The 18685-nt window shown below is 36.4% G+C and overlaps 3 protein-coding genes across 6 annotated transcripts; 1 reads left to right on the forward strand and 2 right to left on the reverse strand.

Moving 5' to 3' along the window:
- Nucleotides 1-8779: 8779 nt before the first annotated feature.
- On the forward strand, nt 8780-12648 carry LOC100796250 (tubby-like F-box protein 5). Of its 4 annotated transcripts, none has more exons than XM_006595866.4 (5): nt 8780-9613; nt 9784-10174; nt 10310-10397; nt 11499-11631; nt 11722-12648. In XM_006595866.4, exons 2-5 carry the CDS (start codon nt 9806-9808, stop codon nt 12401-12403), a joined length of 1272 nt encoding a protein of 423 aa, XP_006595929.1. In that variant the 5' UTR covers nt 8780-9613; nt 9784-9805; the 3' UTR covers nt 12404-12648. The 4 variants fall into 4 exon arrangements, with proteins under 4 accessions (XP_006595929.1, XP_003544406.1, XP_006595928.1 ...); XM_003544358.5 differs by having other exon boundaries at nt 8780-9359; XM_006595865.4 differs by having other exon boundaries at nt 8780-9259.
- Nucleotides 12649-12872: 224 nt separating this feature from the next.
- LOC102669458 (proteoglycan 4) lies at nt 12873-14723 on the reverse strand. The gene has a single exon (XM_006595868.4). The coding sequence runs from the start codon at nt 14721-14723 to the stop codon at nt 12873-12875; it is 1851 nt and encodes a 616-aa protein (XP_006595931.1).
- A 1109-nt stretch (nt 14724-15832) lies between these two features.
- On the reverse strand, nt 15833-18471 carry LOC100801933 (pentatricopeptide repeat-containing protein At2g18940, chloroplastic). Its single transcript, XM_003545228.5, has 2 exons — nt 17350-18471; nt 15833-17129 (listed from the first exon to the last, which is right to left on the reverse strand). The coding sequence occupies exons 1-2, from the start codon at nt 18370-18372 to the stop codon at nt 16077-16079; spliced, it is 2076 nt and encodes a 691-aa protein (XP_003545276.1). The 5' UTR covers nt 18373-18471; the 3' UTR covers nt 15833-16076.
- Nucleotides 18472-18685: the final 214 nt, after the last annotated feature.

The raw sequence follows: 18685 nt of genomic DNA on the forward strand, positions 1-18685 counted from the left end.
TCCTCATATGAATGACACAATTTTTCTGATGATGATCTAGAAAGAGAATTCTTCAATTACTTCCCATGCCACGCTACTTTTCCGTCTTCAAGTTTTAATAAGGAAATTTTGTTACGTTATACAAGAAAGTAGGCTCGCATTAGAAAAGGGAAATTAATTAGATGAATATCGCCAATCATTCACTTACATGGGAGTAGGCAACAGTTTGTGCATGCAATTATGTTTTTTAGATGGCGGTGGTGCAACGATCAAAAGTGGGTTCAAAAGCCAAAAATTTCTATTATGAAAATAATGAGACTTAGTCACGGGAGAGAATAAAGGGTTTGGCTGCCCAATAATCATATCATTATCCATGATGGTAGTGAAATTATAATATGAAATTCAAAATGAAGGAAGCTAGTGGCTAGCTATGGTTTCAGCACAATTATATGATTATATCTTCCAAACTGCAATGGCATGGAAGTGTGGGACACTTGAGTGCTTCAGATGACTATGTCATTTTAAGAATTTCCTATTCTAGTACTAGTATTAAGAATAAAAAAGTGCTATAAGTCAGTTAGCCTTCACTGTCTAATTTTATGTATGTGATACATCAATAAATATATTACATCCGAATTTATTATTCACGGGAATATGTTCTTTTTCCTAATATATTATTTCGTATATAAATAAATTAATTAAAAAAGCACTGTTTTAGAAAAAAATAATAAAAACAAAATACGATAGTTAAAAGTATGCGTATAACTCAATTTTTTAAAATGTCGACATCCTTTAAATTCAACTTATCATCATATAAAGAGATGAAAGATTAACTATTATATATATTATTAATAATTTCATATAAAACATATTTTTAATGATATTTTTTTATCAGACTATTAAAAATTAAATGTAGTTGCCTTGTCATATTTCTTGATGATATAACAGTAACTAGGTTACCAAAATCATTACATTACGAGTTATGTTGATACTTAATAACAACTACTAAAAGTGATAATAAAAATAGATAAACAGTTCAAAGATTTGATGAGTCAAAAGAACTAAAAGTAAAAATCTAAAAGATCTAGTTTAGAAATAAAAAATAATAATTAACCTTTCCTTTTAATATTGATCATTCAAACATATATAATTTCCTATTTGATGAACTCCCTCTAACCATTTGTCATTCTAGCTTTCTTCAATGCTTGAGAGCTTCTGTGTGTGTGCACACATGCGCACTAATACGAAATCCAATTACTTGAACATGGCCTAGCCTCTGTCAAGGCCTGACAAACTTTCTATCCTACATCGATCAAGATCCATGTATGCATGAAACACAAGATCATAAATGTAATTAATTAGAAGAAGATATTACGAATCATGCGATTCATTCTAGAGGTACCTTCCACGCTTAATCATGTAAGAATATTTACTCTTGGACCCAAAATATATAAACAAGCTAAAAAAAATGTGCTATTTACGTTGGTGTTTCTAAGACGGTTGTAAATGACCGTCTTAGAAAGTGCGGCGGTGACATATTTATAATTAACAGCAACACAACCACGTCATTTCCGCAAACCCGTCGTCGTAGCCCATGTCATGGCAAACTTGTAATTATTTGATTACCATACAAAGATGGCCTTGTCCCAAAAACCATCTTTGTATGGTTAGTGGTTGCACGTGGCGGGCACGTGATTGTTCTTTCGTGTTCATTAGCGCCTACGCAGCTGAAACACCTTTCACTACTCCCATTCACTACGCCCTAGCTAGCAGCCCCTTCTCCTGTGTCGTCCGACATCAATGTCTGTTCTTTCGTTTCTTGTGCCGCTCCGAGGTTTGTCGTGACACATCACCATAATCTTGCTTTCGTGGCTGGTCCGTTCTTTCGTCTTCTGTTGTCTCCAGTGCCCTCCGACATCGCCGAGCCCCAATTTAGGTAATGTTTATACCAGTTTGCATTTGGTTCATGTTCATTTGTAATGCTTATATTCGTTCATTCATTCATTCATGTTTCCTCTCTGCTCAGGGCCCTTTTGTCTCAGCACTGGTTGTGGGTCTTGTATGCTACTCCGCAACAGATTCCCATGAAGTTGAGTCCCAATTTTGGTAATGTTTATAATAGTGTACTTTTTAATGTTTATGTTCACACTTCAAACCTTTTTGTTCTTCTCTTTTATTATTGTTGGATAAGAAAATTTTGCCACTTAGCTGTAGTTTCAACAACCATAAGTCTAACACACGTGAGATCCACAAGTATAATATTGCTAAGACCTTGCGACAATAATAGTAAGACACAAAAGGCCAAAAGCCAACAAATCCACCACTGATCCCCAAAACTAATTTCTTGTTAAGTCACAAGTTTTTTTTCTAAAACAATTATGCTTTTGAAGAAAGTTATATTTAAAATTTGTTGCCCTGAGAAAGAGAAGCTGACCTTTTGTATATTTTATGAGTAACCAAGTAGCCAACTATAATCTAGATAATCCTTTTAGAACATGTAAAAAAAGTTTTAAAAGAATTAGGTAAAAGAACATGTATATTTAAGCTGACTAAACTTTTAAGTTAACTTACTCAGGAGATTCTTGCACATCAGCCACATGTAAAAATAAAAATCAAAGATAATAAAGTCTGAAGTACCAACCTCATGGTCAGTAGCAAAAGTCACAGTAACTTCTTGAGAAGGATGCTTATTTGTTTGCTTTAGCTTCACTACCAATATTTTGTTCTCACTTGCTAAGGAGGACAGTTGCAGACAAAGTACAACAATTTCAACTATTTGGCAGTGCATACATATTTTTACTACTTTTCTTTAGTTTCTAGTGAGGTGAACACTTTTTGGTTAAAGGATATCTTTTTGGTTGGGGCCTCAGTTTTAGTGGGCTCTTATTCCATTCTTATTGTTCTCTATGTATATCTTGTACAAGAGGTTTTGTAATTCTTCTTAAACCTCATTAATATATATACTTTTGCTTTCCAAAAAAAACAAACAATTTCAACTAACCATGAACTAGTATAAAATAAAGCCCATAAGAAATTCAGTTAACCTTTTGCTAAGATTGAGTTCTTAATAGTAATACCAAAATATTTTCCCTTTTGAATATCTCACATTTCATCACATGATTCAAAATTTTCAATCATATTTGTTTTGAAGTCTTTCTGTTTTGTAGTTGTTTTTCTACCTCTTCAATCAAGATGGCTTAAATGTTTTTGAAAAATAAATGCATCCCAATAGTCAAGTAAACCACTGCCATATTTCCATCCTCTGAATCTTTCATTAAGTTGAGATGTTTAAATTAAAAATAATTTGGAACAACTCTATACAGGAAAAATATATTAGTCAAAATTTAAGGTGTAAAGTGGAAAACTCAAGGAAGGGGGAAAAAGGCTATGCTTGTTTAGTTGTTATTGTTATTCACAAACTGAACCAACAAACAAAGCATCATGTAGTTCCGTACATAGTTATATTCATACAACATTCAGACTCAGTCATTATACTATGCAAACTAATTGATTCCATTTGAAGTCCTACCTGTTTCTGTTGATTAATGAGCAAGAAACACTTAAACTTAACATCATGTAGACCAGAGACATAGTAGCCTATAAACAATCCCCATCACAGATTCATATGGTTTTGTTACTTTATGGCCCGAAATAATATTTCAAAAGCCCAATCTTTACCTGCTTATTAAGACACTCTCTCTCAACAGCCAATTGCATCACCAATTTTTTGAATACTTTGGTCTGTTTTTTGATATCTTTTACAGATGCCACTTTTGCTTCCTCCACTTGGTGTAGTGATCCCTCGAAGCATTCCAATCTACTTTTGCTGCATCACCAAATTTTTTGAATACTTTGGCCTATTCTTCCTTATACTTCCTGCAAAACCCATTTACCTATCAATGATTAATCCCTTTAATGCATTGTGAATGAAAATTGCCTGATTTGGTTAGTGGTGATGATTGCATTTTACTTCAATGTATATTTTGTGGTTTTCCATTAGTTTCTGTTCACACTTTGACACACTATCCCTTTTGTGCATCAACTATATTAGGTTGTCTTTATGGTTTAATGTTGGATTTATATTTGTTGTTGCTGGTTTGCAAAGGCTGATGTATGTTACATAAGACCGTCTGAATATCTTCCCGAAATCCCCACTTTTGTCCTACTCTTGAAGTTTATTCAAATTTGACTTGGACTTGATTTAGCCTTATCTCAGCATGCCTTGTTGCACTTAAGGGTATATAAGTTATTGGAATATATAACGCAGTAGTTTAATTTTTTTTTTCCCTGTATGAGTTTCTCCTGTGTTTCTTTTAGATCATCATTTACTTAATATAATACAGGTGTTTGAGAAAGATCTTGAAACTTTGTATGTTGAGGCAAATATATTTTCCCTTGTTTCTCACATTTTCTGGGCATTGTGGGGTCTAATTCAGGTAATATTTCCTCTTTTATGGTCGCTATGCTTTCTTAATCAAATGACATCCTCGACTGTTGATATTGGTTCTAATGATAAATAGGCAAAGATGTCTGCAATTGAATTTGATTATCTTGGTTACTTTTTCCTTCGATACCATGAGTACAAAAGGCACAAAGAGAAGTATTTCTTGCTGGCACAGTCCTACCTTTCAGGATGCAAGAATGAGTAAATAAAACAACCAACTTACATGCACTCTGGATCCACCAGAGGCAACCGCGATGCAAGTTCACACACCTTCATATTTTTTCCTTTCTATTCCTGTGATTTTATTTGTTGTCATTAATTGCTTAATTGCTAGTTGTCACATTCTGATTTGGTTTGTATGCTTTGTTTATTCAGGTATGCAAAATTTAGTGAATCATTAACAAGTTGCATGATTGGTGCTAAACTCAACATGGCTCACTATGAAGACAATGTGCTCACAAGCTTTGACCATGTTTTCTTTTTAATTTTAGCATAGGAGTAGATAGATATATACATTTACGCACTTTCTTTCATTATTCCCTTTGAACCTTATATATGGTTTTGTTTTGTTTTTTTTTGTTGTAGCAGTAAAATAATATACCTTGCTTGTATGATTAGGTGTTTAATAATAAGTTTTTTTCAGTTGTAAAATGGTATACATTGTACAAATTATTAGGAGTTTAATAATAACAAAAACTTGATCTCAATTACTGTAAATGTCAAAGAATAAATAAGACTAAATAAAAAAAATAACACATTCTACAATGGTTCTGGGAAGACCATCGTAGAATGCATTACATTCTAAGACGGTCTCGAGTCCACAACCGTCGTAGAATGCAACACATTCTACGATGGTCATTGGCACTGCATTTTAAGACGGTCACGTGCCAATGACCATCATAGAAAGAGTTGCTTTCTAAGACCATCATAGAAAGAGTTGCTTTCTAAGACGGTCATTGTCACGTGACCGTCTTAGAATGAGTTGCATGCTACAACGGTCGCAACTCTAACACCACCTTAGAATATAACATCTTCTAAGACGGTTCTAGGCAACTAACGTAGAATGTAAGATACCTTTCTACAACGTTTGAAACGATGACGATTGTTAACCAACGTCGTATATCGTATTTAATCAATGTAGAAGGTCACTTTTGTAGTAGTGTGTGACTTAGGGGTTTATGTAATGCATTTTAATTGTTTAAGGTGGACTATCTCTAATTTGTACATATTTCATCTACTCATGCAAACTTGAGAATTCGAATCCTTGCAAATACACCAACAGAGTGTGATTCGTGCAAACCATTGGAGATTTCACCTTAAATATTCAATCTCTTAAGATTAGTGTTGAATAACATATGTGTGTATACAAACTTACTTGAGTGTCAAAGATTGTTCTTGCAAAATACACTATAGAATTTGACTCATGCAAATCATTAGAGATTTCACCTTGAATATTTGATCTCTTTAGGTTGGTTTTTAAAAAAACAAAAGGACGAGAGACGATGCATGATTATATCTTTGTAAAATATTTGTACAAGAAACTTCGCTGTAAATAATAACAATCAATTAACAATAAAATGAAATTAACATTTGTACAAACGAAGACTAATCAATAATTTAACTTGAGCGCATGATTGATTTAGTTCAATTTCTAACGCGCATCAATTGCAAAGTAGGTTACAAAAACACTACAAGACGGTGAGTAAACTAATACTACAAAACTAGAATTTACTCATAGCTGCTACCATTGTCATTGTCCCTAGGTGTTAGCTAAACCAAACTTATCAAAAGATCATGGCTAGCACCTTTTTTTTTTGTTAGCTAGCTGCACAACAATGTAGGAATCAAATTAAACTGTTGAAGTTGAATGTCATATTCACCGCTTAATTAATGCTCTTACTTTGATGAGGATTACCCAAATTAAAAATCACGAAAGGAAAAGTAGTAAAGGAAATCATATACCAAAACTGGATAGTGTTTTTGCCACATATATGATTGATTGATCCATATTAGGATTCAATCCACACAGCTGACACATGCATGATCCCGTTGGTTTGTGGACTGTAATGTGTCTGTATTTTAGTTTGTGACATCCATTTGGAGAAGAATTGTAAAAAGAAGTCACAACAGCTAGATAAATGTTTTTGCAACAATTAATGGATACCAAAATCCAATTCGTTTAGGGTTTGAATCCGAGTCTTTAGTTTTGGCATGAAATAGATTGTCTTAGGACGAGAATCCTCACTTTTTATGCGCTCACGGTCTCTATTAATAGCTGTTTCCAATCGAAACTATTTCGTATTAATATCATGATTAAAAAAAAAACCAAAAAATTGAAGGGGGGAGATGGAACCAGCTAGAAGGCAACATCAATAATTGATTGCATAATCGAAGTGTCAGATTAAGAAATAAGGTACATGCATAAAAAATGGATGTACCAAATAAATAACGACCGAGAGTGAATAACAGGTTTTGTGCCGGGCCATAGTGATTAAAGCAAGTACTTGACCATCAATGAATTTGAGTTGTATTATTGCAGTGAGCAAGTTGGTGAGTGGACCATGCGGTACAATTACGCTAACTGATCTATCTGTCTGCTACCTTTGCAAACTTATCGATAAAGATAGCCATGTCCATTCCACAAAATGAAAATTTATTTCTTCACTTTGAATAGTCCACTGCCTTCTGTTTCCACCGAATCCAACTCACAAAATAATAATACTAACAATAATACCGTCATACTACTGGATAGTTGGGTAGGATCATGTTGAAATCTGATTTCAAATATGTAATACAATTGTATGACCATGTCTCAAATTTAAGACCTTTGATTCAATTGGAACCATTTTGCATCATTCAGTAGTGTAAATCTCTAATTTTAATTCGAAAGCAACACTAATAGCAACACATAAAAATTGTAGCTAAATTTTGTTCATGTTAGAGAATATATTTTTTTGTTACCATGTTATAAATGTGAAGGATTTTTAAATTTTATGAATGATTAATCTTTACTAAAAAAAATATTTTTGATGAAATCCCTTCTCTCAACCATATTATTTTGTGTTACAAAATTCTAACTGAAGAATTTCTTTAAGAGATTCAACCCGAATTTCATTGGAATCAATGTAATATTAGTATTAAAGAATGTGTGCTAACATTTTTTTAATACTAATAAAGTGGGGTATGGCACGGGCACGTGTGCTAGGGACGGTTCTTCAAAACATTTTTAGGAGTGGTGATAGTGACACAGCTATCATCAACTATATACTAGTCATTTGTAGAGAAAGTCTCTTCAATTCACGACGCTTAGATAATGTGTCCCTTCAAGATAGCAATGTGAATATGAAGCCATGGGATTCATCTACCAACAACACCTAAATCCAGGAGGAAGAAGAAATTTTGAGAATGAATCAGTGAAGAGGTTAGAGGGGAAAGGGACATCAATCATCGTCCATATATGCTTCCATCTTTTTCCACCACCCAACTTTTTTCGCATACAAACATCTTAATGGTCAGTCTTTACTTTTTGACCATAAAGGAGAGGGAAGTTGTAAGCGGTTTTCTATTGAGAAAATATAAGATGAAACTGCATTAATATTAAGACAAATGCTAACTAATGTGTTTGGGGGTATTGTTTAAGAAACTAAAAGGATTTTTTTATTTATTGAAATGCATAAAATAATGTTGTTCATGACTTTTTTTTTTACACTCTTATAATTTTCATAATAAATATTTTTTCTTTTAATTTTTTATCCAATACCGTAAAAGTACTTATCGCAAGACCCTAATATTAAACCATAAGGACTTATACATTGATGTTTTGTTTAAATGAAGTACTACTACGTAGCATTGAATTGGTAGTAGTAGTTGGTTGATTTTGACACTTGGTCTATTTGATCAAACAGAATACTGCAAAAGTTTCTTTCACGTACTCCCTTCCCTGCTTCCACATAAATTAAAGTCTCAATTACGGTGAGTGAATTAAGTCTTCAAAACTGGTGCAAACTTTTAATGTGACCACAGTGAATAAATGAACCATTCCATTTAATACTATTATTAGTATTATTATTTTTCTATGCAATGGAAAGAAATAAAAACTTTTTAAAATTAGAAAACAGAAACCGCTGTTCACAGTTTACATTGTGACCAAACCATATAGAACTAGATATTCGGTGCACGTTTGGCTATGAGCCAATGACCGTTGGATTGATCCTTGATTGACTCACATAGTTCATGATACTAGCAATCTTGGAAAAATTTAATATCCAGGTGGGTACCACTTAAATTAACTATTTTTGTGCCAGAACTTGTTAGGTGATCTTGGGCATAGTTAAAGCAAGAGAATACATAAAATGAAAAACTATTAGTACACCAAATTTTTATCTTTCTTTTTTCTAGAAAAAGTAGTATAGTGAAATCCTAGTCATTTAATGGTAAACTGAAAGAAGGAATTTGTATGGTGCAACTAGAAGTAGTGAGTGATGAAGATGAAAAGTGGTTTCCATTTAATTGAAGTGGTAGTAGGCTAGCTAGGTAGCATTTACAAATTTGCTTTGGTGCGTGGCACTGCAAAGAGCAAACAAAGTCTTGTTTTTGTGGCTGTGAAGAAGAGAAGGGATGCTTTGCTTGATGCTTGGAAAAACAAAAGGCATGAGGATGTGATGCCCCCATTTTTCTAGTTTTAGTTTTATCCACAAGCTTTGTTTTGTGAGTTGAAACTATGTATTTGTAACCTATAAACCCACACAACTCCAACCTCCACCACCCCTCATATCCTCATATCTTTCACTCTTTTTCCTTTTGTTTTGTCCAAGACACTGGCTTCTGGAGTTTGAGGTACATAGTCTTGGAAGGATTCTCCACATTCCTCACCACCCCTTTTGTGTCCTCCAACTTCTCTGCAAGATTTTCTCACTTTCTAGGCCCTTGTCTCAGGGTACATGCATCTGCCTCTAAATCTTTGAGCTTTTCATTCATTTCTTTAAAATCTCTCAACATGGGAATCCCTTTTTTGGATCAAGGCTTTGAATCTTGAAACACAACTTTTTTTTCGATTGGCTTGTTAATTTTTATTAGTAGGAGATTCGAACCTACAACCTCTTTTTCCTTCACAACTTGACCAACCTTATATCTCCTTTTTGAAACACAACTTGTCTTTCAAGTTAAACCTTCCAACACTACATCATAAACGTATGTGTCTCATTCCATCACTATTAGTAATTAATTAGTATAATGCTTCACGTTCACCACTTTTGTCATCAATAAATATCCACACAACTCATGCAAAGATGTTACTATAGTTGTACTTTCACAATCACTATACTTGATGTCTGATTTTTCTTTTCAAACATAAATGGCAGTGATAGTTCTACACCTATCATAATGCCATTCAGGAGCATTGTGCGTGAGCTCAAGGAGATTGGAGAGGGCATTAGCAACATGTATAGAAGAGGAGGAGAAGCCAAGCATGTGCATCGCCATGGAAAATCTCACATTGCACCAGAATGTTCCTTACCACCACCACCACCACCACCACCATCATCATCATCACAGAGCCGGTGGGCTAATTTGCCACCTGAGTTGCTATTGGACATAATTCAAAGGTTGGAAGCCAGTGAAACTTCTTGGCCTGCACGTAGAGCACTTGTGGCATGTGCCTCAGTTTGTAGGTTGTGGAGAGAGATAACAAAGGATGTGATCAAGACACCAGAACAGTGTGGTTTGCTAACTTTCCCCATATCACTGAAGCAGGTAAATTTTACTCTCTTGTTGTGTAATTGATGATTAGATATCTGTGCTTTATTTGCTTCACGCTTGGAAGGACATAGTACTAATATGTTATTAATTTTGGTTTCTTTATCTGTGTTGATCCCTTTTGTTCATCAGCCTGGTCCAAGAGACTCTCCAATCCAGTGTTTTATTAGGAGAGAAAGAATGACTTCAACATATTGTTTATATCTCGGTCTGAGCCCTGGTAATATTTTTGTATTCAGATAATTTATTCTCCACTTGGAAATAGTTTTGTTAGAATTTCAGTAAAATATTGAGGTTTTTCTTTGAATATAAAATCCGTTTTTGGAGAGCATCTTTATTTCTTTATCTTTTTCCCCCTTTATTTGGTAGTTTCTTTGTTTGAGTGTTCTTTGATCATTCTGTGTTTCTAGTGAAGAATGACTTTCTAAGCTTTTATTCATGAAACCTTCTTGTGAAGATTATAGGTTGGATCATCTGCTTCGGCAGAATAAATTCTTTATAGTAGAAAGACTTTTTTTTCTTTGTATTGCACTTGTACTGACAAATATTAATTCAAGGATATTTGCTATAAATGCAACTGTAGCAACCGTGATGAAAATTGGTAATATCTTTGTGTTCACATAATTTATTCTTCATTTGGAAATAGTTTTGTTAGAATTTCAGTAAAACATATGTGGTTTCTCTTTGAATCTAAAATTGGTATACGGTTGTTGAAACACCCTCTTGGAGAATCTTTTTTTATGTTTTAGGTAATTTTTCTTCCTTAAAGAGTTCCTTGATCATTCTGTAGTCTTGTTTACGTTTCTTTTATGAAACTTCGGTTTTGAAAAGAGAAATTCTTAATAAAGACTTTTCTCATGTTTTGTTATTGTAAAGCACTTTTATTGATAGATGATGATTCAAGGATATTTTTTATGACTGTACTGCAGCATCGGTTAAGAAGATTCGACAATATTTTATATGGACAAAACTTAGATGCAGTTCCTTTGGTGATTTTGGTGTTGTTCTCCAATCAAAATTGAAGTTGCACCTCAGCGACTTATGCTGACCTTTAATGCAAACCTTTGTTATCTTATATTTTGATTGGAGAGCAGTACCAAAAAAAAAACCTTAGGAATTGCATCTAAGTTTTATCCTTCGTATATTAACTACTATAAAATTCTATTTTTGATTTGGAGATTTGTTTTAATGTTCTACTTACTTTTAGGTTCATATTCTCTTTCAATCACCTTAGAAGTGAATTACTGAATATGTTTGACTGGAATCTACTATGTTTTCTATGCCCTGTTGCACTTCTTTTGAGACTTGTATGTATTTGCAGCTCTTTCTGGTGATATGAGCAAACTGTTACTGGCAGCAAAGAAGATTAGACGGGCAACATGTACAGAATTTATAATATCATTGGTTGCCGATGATTTCTCTCGGGCTTGCGACACTTATGTTGGAAAGCTGAGGTTAGTCTTACATCTCTCTTCTCCTTATCTTTAACTGATACATTATTCTACATTTCTACTGTTTTTACTTGATCTGTAAGCAATGAACAGGTCTAATTTTCTGGGCACCAAGTTTACAATCTTGGATGGGGAGCCCCCGCATGATTCTTCACTTCCACTGAATTGCAAGTTGCAGCAAAGAGTCCATCTGAAGCAGGTACTTCCTAATAAGGTTTCTGCTGCTAACTACAAAGTGGCCACAGTATCTTATGAACTCAATGTCCTCCGAACAAGAGGTCCAAGGCGAATGCGGTGTATGATGCACTTAATCCCCATATCTGCAATCCAAGAAGGAGGGAATGCCCCTACTCCTTTGAAGTTTACCAATTATCTTAATGATTACGCATCTACCACCATCCCAGACACAAAAGGAAAGAAACCAGAAGTTGTTGAGTTTGACTCAACTGGCACTGATAATACTCCAGAATCAATCCAGAGGGCAAGGGAACCATTGATTTTGAAAAACAAAGCTCCTAGATGGCACGAACAACTGCAATGTTGGTGCTTGAATTTCAAGGGAAGGGTTACAGTGGCCTCTGTGAAGAACTTCCAGCTTGTAGCAGCTGCTGAACCATGCCAAAATGTTTCAGCTGCAGAACAAGAAAAAGTGATACTACAATTTGGAAAAATTGGGAAGGACATATTCACCATGGATTACCGATATCCCCTGTCAGCTTTCCAAGCCTTTGCAATATGCTTGAGCAGCTTTGACACAAAACCAGCTTGTGAATGAATGATCATGACTTCTCTATCCCCATTGTGGACAATTAGTCCTGTCATGTCACTCCTCCTTGATATAAAATGTACATCTTTTCGTAAGGAAGGAGAGAAGCTGGACTAAACAGCTCTCATTCTAATGAGTACTTTCATTCTGCATCACAAGTTTAATTTGTGTAGTGCTAGCTGTTAGGATCGATGTTTAATGACAACTCTACTGTAAAAAAGTTCGTTAAACTTAATTTCCTCAAGCATCAATCACATGAGAGAATCACCTTCATAATAATTTTTTTCTAATGTAAATGAACAACATAATATAAAAATGACAAGGTACATAAAAAATAATAATAAAGTAAAAATAACATGAGACATAACAAATTACACAATGTGGATGTCATTAACACTTATTTTGTTTCTCTGTGTGTTACAATATTCCACTGCACAGCTTTTGAATTTTAGAAGGGAAGCGGTGTGTGCTTGTTCCTTCACAGAATCTCAATGTCCTCTATATCCTTGTCACAGCTGAAGTTGCAACCGTGACGGCGAGGTTTGTCATTTGGTTCAAGGAAAGGGCCTCTGATGCTTCTTCCAACCGTGGGCTGGTATGTTGACTTCTCAGCCCGGTTGATGTTGAACTGAGTCCTCTGAGTTTCCAAGCCGGGATTGGGCTTATCATCGGGCTTGATGGGTTCAGCAGGCTTTTGAGGAAGAGTCACTTGAACACCAGGGTCTCTTTCAGTGATTGAACCATGAAACATGAGTGAGTTATTAATACTTTGTATGTTGCTGTTGACATATGCCATTCCCACCTCTTCATCTTCTTCATTAGTGTTTTCTTCTCCATCAGTGGTCACCTCATTGGTATCTTCAGGATCACTCTTGTAGGCTCGGTGTATGTGAACTGAACCCTCTTTCTTAGCTGACTCAGAACCTAAGTGCATTGTGGCTCCTCTATTGTCACCAGCCAAAGTTATGACACTAAACTGTTTGTCATCCATGTGTTGTGTAGGGTGCACAGAGGCTGTTAGTTTGTGAACAAACTTTGTGATATCATCTTTGATGCCTTTTTGTAGTGGAGGAGCCTTTTCACCACTGGATGAAGCAGTTTTTTCAGGTGATATGCTTGAGCTTGACACATTCTTTGTGCCTCCTTCATCTGTTGAGCTCACAACTCTTGTGTCCTTCCCAATGGGGTTGGTTGTGGCAAACATTATTTTTCTCTGCACAGTTTCTCGTGCTCCATGATGCTTCTTATCTCCACGAAATGCCTTGGCGAATGAATCTTTAGTCTGTGTTGTGGTTGTTGATGATAATGTTGTTCCTGAGGCAGATGCCATGGTGTGTTGTTCACTTGGTTGTCCTATGGTTGTGTCTTTGCCTTTTCCTCGTGCCTTGGTGGTTTCCTGCACCACTTTCTCCTTTTCTTCAGGTTGAAGGGACTTGTTTTTTGGTGTTGTTGATCTTTGCTCAATTCTTGTAGGCTGTGTGGACAGATTCTCAGGTTGAGAAGAGGTCTTCGGTGACTTGGGGATGGTTTTCAAAGGTGACTTTATCTTTGTTTTTTCTTCTTGTGGAACTATCACTGCCATCTTCTCTTTTTCTTCTTGAGGAGTGGTTTCTTCGGTTTTGATGTCCTTTGAGGCCAAAGGAGACGATGAATGAGTGGCTGGTTCAGTTTTTGAAACTGGGGATGAAGAGCGCACAGAAGAAACTTGTTGTTCAATGCCTGCAGGATGTGTCAACATCCTCTCGGGTTGAAAAGATGTTTCTGGTGACTTGGTGATTGTTCTCAATGGTGATTCTACCTTCAGCTCATCTTCTTGGGGTTTTGCCTCAGACAAGACCATCTTTTCCTTTTCTTGCTCAGAGGAAGATGATGCAGGAGGAGTGGTTTCTTCAGCAACAAGCTTTGGCACCTTCATGGCTCCATTATCTGAGGCCAAATGAGTTTTGGGGGATGAGGGTGCAACATGAACCTGAGATGGAGAGTCTGCATGAGATGAAGGTCGAAGTGGAGGCTGTGGAGAAAGAGGTTTTGGCTTAGGTTGAACCTTCACTGGGGACTCAATGCTCTCTGAAGTTGATGGTGGAGGTGTTGGATGGGGTGGTGACTCTTTTTGAGGTTCAGCTCTTGGGGCTTCCTCAGTTTTCGTGGGACTAAGAGGAGATAACTCTGAAGGGGCTATCACAGAAGGCTTAGATGGTCTATGAATAGGCACACTTGTGTCTGAGTGGGGAGGGGATTTTGGTCTTTCTCTTGTACGACGAGCGAATGATTCAGATGGTACTGATAGCCATGGGATCCTAAAACGAAATGACTTGCTTCTTTGTGCCATGGATGGTTAATGATATTTGATTACACAATAGAGAATAGGGTGATGTTTTTGTGGTGTTCTGGTTGAATGCAATGTTGCATGTTGCAATGGTAGGACTCTTAAATATACTAAACTTGAGTGTTTATACCTTGGAAGTATAATGGGGCATTCTGTAGACTTGAGCAATCAAATTCTTATTGCTTCTTTTGGAACATTTCACGTGATTCCGCTTGAGAAGTTCTCCTTTGTGTCTTTCCATAACTAATTATTGTTCTAATCAAACGTTTGCCACCCGTTCAAATAACAAATATTGTCACCATAGAGGAAAGAAATTTCTCTTGCCTCTTACAAAAGGAATTCCAGTATATGCTTTACCTTGATGTAGCTTAAGGAGTCCTTGGTTTTAGTCATTCATTCACTTATTAGTAACTAGTTTCATGGTTCAGCGATTCCATGGAAAAGCAACCGAAAAGTGCCTTTCTTCATATCCTCCTTTAAGGAAATAATTCAGTAACAAGATAATCATAACACAACTCGCGAGGTAAACGATGATAGCAAGCTTTTCTTTTGCCTTCAGGGCACTGCCAATGAGATGCCAACCGTGCGGTAGACACTTTTTTAGATAAACTAGATTTTAAAATTGTAATAATCTTCATCAATCCTACTTTGATTCTAATTTTAAGATTCTAACATCATATGAGGACAGCCACAAAAAAAAAAAAAATACATATGAAGGCACATACACATAATTTTAAAAGCCATACCTATTTAATTTATTATCACTTAATAATAAATATTCATTATTAATAACAAAAATATCTATTATTCACTTTATTTATAAAATTTATTTAAAATTAAAATGGCCATATACTGCACAGTAAACTTGCTACTAGTAAGTAAAAATTTGACATGGCATGCAATTAAACAATAGTCCTACCTCAAATGATGCTGAACATAGTCATTATTATAGCTTGCAATCCATAGACTGATATACAGGTTAGAAAATGTTTTCAGACACTCTAAATGCAAGTGATCCATACAAGGATTGAGGGTAAAATCAGAACAAATCAAACGAAAGTGACAAACACCAAAAAAATATTGTATACATTAAATAGAAAATGCCATGAACATGTCACAAAAGATATTTGTATATACAGATGACCAAAGTTCAAAATAAGAGATGTAAATCAGTGATCTGAGCACTGGTAAAATTGTAACAATGGAAAAATTCATAAACACAGTACAACTGAAAAACTGACAAGCGTAAACTCATCCTTATTTGTTACATGGTATGATACATCCAGCAGACCATGCTTCCTTAATAAGGCAGCGCATTTGTTGGTCACTTGGCAGAGAAAGACTAAATGGGCCTACTCATCTAAAACTCGGTGCTCTTGAGACAGGTTTTGAAAGTTTAAACTTAACCCTTGATGCATCAAAACCCTGTGCCTCCATGATCTGACTTATTCTTTGTGCATCCTTCTGAAACCCACCATCAATAAGGCCACTTAAAATTCTCTCAAACTCAGCTTGACCTAATTCATCCTTCCTAGCTTCCAGAACACCTAGGCTTTGAAGGGCCTTTTTCTCATTTCCAGCCCTTGCATACATATCACAAAGACTCACTTGAAGCTTAAAGGGAGGAGCCTCGCCCAGCAGAGCTATTTTGCCTAAAAGCTGCTCTGCCTCGTCAACAAGCTGCAACTTACCCAACCAGTCCACAAGAACAGAATAAGTGGCAACCCCAGGCTCAAACCCATCCTTCTCTAATTCCAATAGAAGATTTAAAGCATTGTCCAAGTAGTTTTTCTTCTCATAAGCTGAAATCATGCTAGCGGTGCACCTATCATCAGGCTTATGCCCCAATTTTATCATGTAGTCAAAATGGCTTCTTGCCTGATCAGGGTTACAAGGAACAGCAAGTGCACTTGCCTCAATAAGCAGGGTGGATGTCTCCATATCCATACCCTGCTGGATTCCTGCAAATTGCATAGTGTTTGAAATTCGTTCAGCTCCTACAGCATCACCAAGTTGAGAAAAAGAACGGAGCAATGCCATGTATATGTCCTTTGTGATTGGAATATGTCTATCATCCATGTCCCTCATCAATTTCTCACCCAACTTAGGCTGGCCATTATTCACCAAGGCTGTGATCATTGAGTTGTAGACATGTGCGTCTGGTTGGAAGCCCAGGCTCGTCAAGACTTCAAATGCTTCTTTTGCATGGGCAAGATCACCTCTCTTGCAGTACATGAGGACCAAAGTACTGGCTATTGAAGCATCTACTTGTAGACCATTTTCATTCAGCTTCTTTAACATTCTCTCAACATCATCAAAGCGATTCTCTTTAGCATAGATATCAATAAGCCTAGAGTAGTCAGATACATGTGTTTGGAAAGAATCTTCAGTCAATACCATTTCAGCCACCTATAAGCAAAGGATTCGACAAAAATTAAACCCAAAATCCAAATAATTAACTATTTTCATCCCATGTTGAATGACAGTAATTCACTTCAAAATAAGTTCCTACAATTTTCACGAGTAGCATATGAAATTATATTCTTTAGATATTAGCACATAACCATAAAATAACAAAACAAGTAATCCATAATAGCTTCGAATGAAATCAAACCATTGCCATACATACCTTAAAGTACAAACCAGGATTATGCTCTTTTAATTTGTCGAGCAAATCCATCCATTCCACCCTGCTAGGTTGCACAAGCTCCACCCACTCAGCCAACAGGCTTTGCAAACCATCCTCCTCCTCCTCCTCCTCCTCCTCCTCCTTCGACAACAGAATCTTCGTGGTAACAATTTTCGCTTTCCCAGTGATCGGTTTTGGCTCCTGCGGCCAAAACACCTGCTCTGCCTCATGGATCCTATCAGCAACTTGTGCCCACTTGGGATCCGAGAGATCGAGCCCGTAAATCTTGTACCTTATCTTCCCTCTCCTCTTGGGAAGTCCAACAACAACCTTCTCCTTCTCCTCCTTAGGAACATCAATTGCATTGCCCTCACTTTGTGTCTCTTTCCTCAATCTCTCCAAACCCTCATAGAATTCATGCTCCTCCAACTTCTCACGCGCCCACTTAAACCTAAGTTCCCTGAGCAAATCGCCGCGAATGCCGACTTCTCCGGCGAATCTGCACATCTCCTTGACTTCTTCACACTGCAAGAAGCCCTTCATTTTCTCTTTTTTTATCTCCTTGTCCATGTCCTCCAGCACCAAATTGCTCACCTCCCACACCGTTCTCCACAAATCCTCGCTGAAATCAGCCGAACGAAACGACGACATCGTTTCGATGCCGCCCTTTTCCATTTCGGAAACGAACCTCTCGACGATGGCGAAGAGCATGCCGTCGACAGCGGGCTTGTCGGAGTCAGGGTACGCTTCATTCACCTTCTTACGCATTATCCATACGAATCGGGAGAGGAACTCGTTCGTGGTTTCGTCGTCGTCGGCGTCGTTATGCGGAGAGAGGAGTTTAGGGTCGATGAGGGCGTTGGTGGGTTGGGGGGAACGGAGGGTGGTGGTGGAGAACGGCGCGTGGTGGAAGAGGGAGGGAGAGGCACGTGAAGAAGGGAAGGTGGTGGAAGGAGATCGTAGGATTGCATTGAGTCTCTTGAAAGTGTGTCTTGAAGTGGAAGCTAGGGTTCTCCAGCTCATGGTGTGTGAGAATTAGGGTTTTAGGTTTATGGGAGGTTTCACACTGAGACTGGAGTTGAAGTGAAGTAAATCTCTGTACTCTTGCTCTTCACCAGATTTTGTAGATGTGAGATTATTGAGGTAGTTAATAATTTCACCAGCACATTGAGCATTGTTGGAATATTTTTTTGGAATTCCACTTACAAGTCAAATATCTTCATCATAATAATTAAAAAGTAATACTATTAAAATACCTTATTTAATAAGAATTAATTTTCTTTTGCAAGTGATTAATTATATTATAAACTTATTGAAATGTTTAAGTAATTAATTT

The sequence above is a fragment of the Glycine max genome, chromosome 14, assembly GCF_000004515.6.
Source record: "Glycine max cultivar Williams 82 chromosome 14, Glycine_max_v4.0, whole genome shotgun sequence".
Classification (NCBI taxonomy): domain Eukaryota; kingdom Viridiplantae; phylum Streptophyta; class Magnoliopsida; order Fabales; family Fabaceae; genus Glycine; species Glycine max.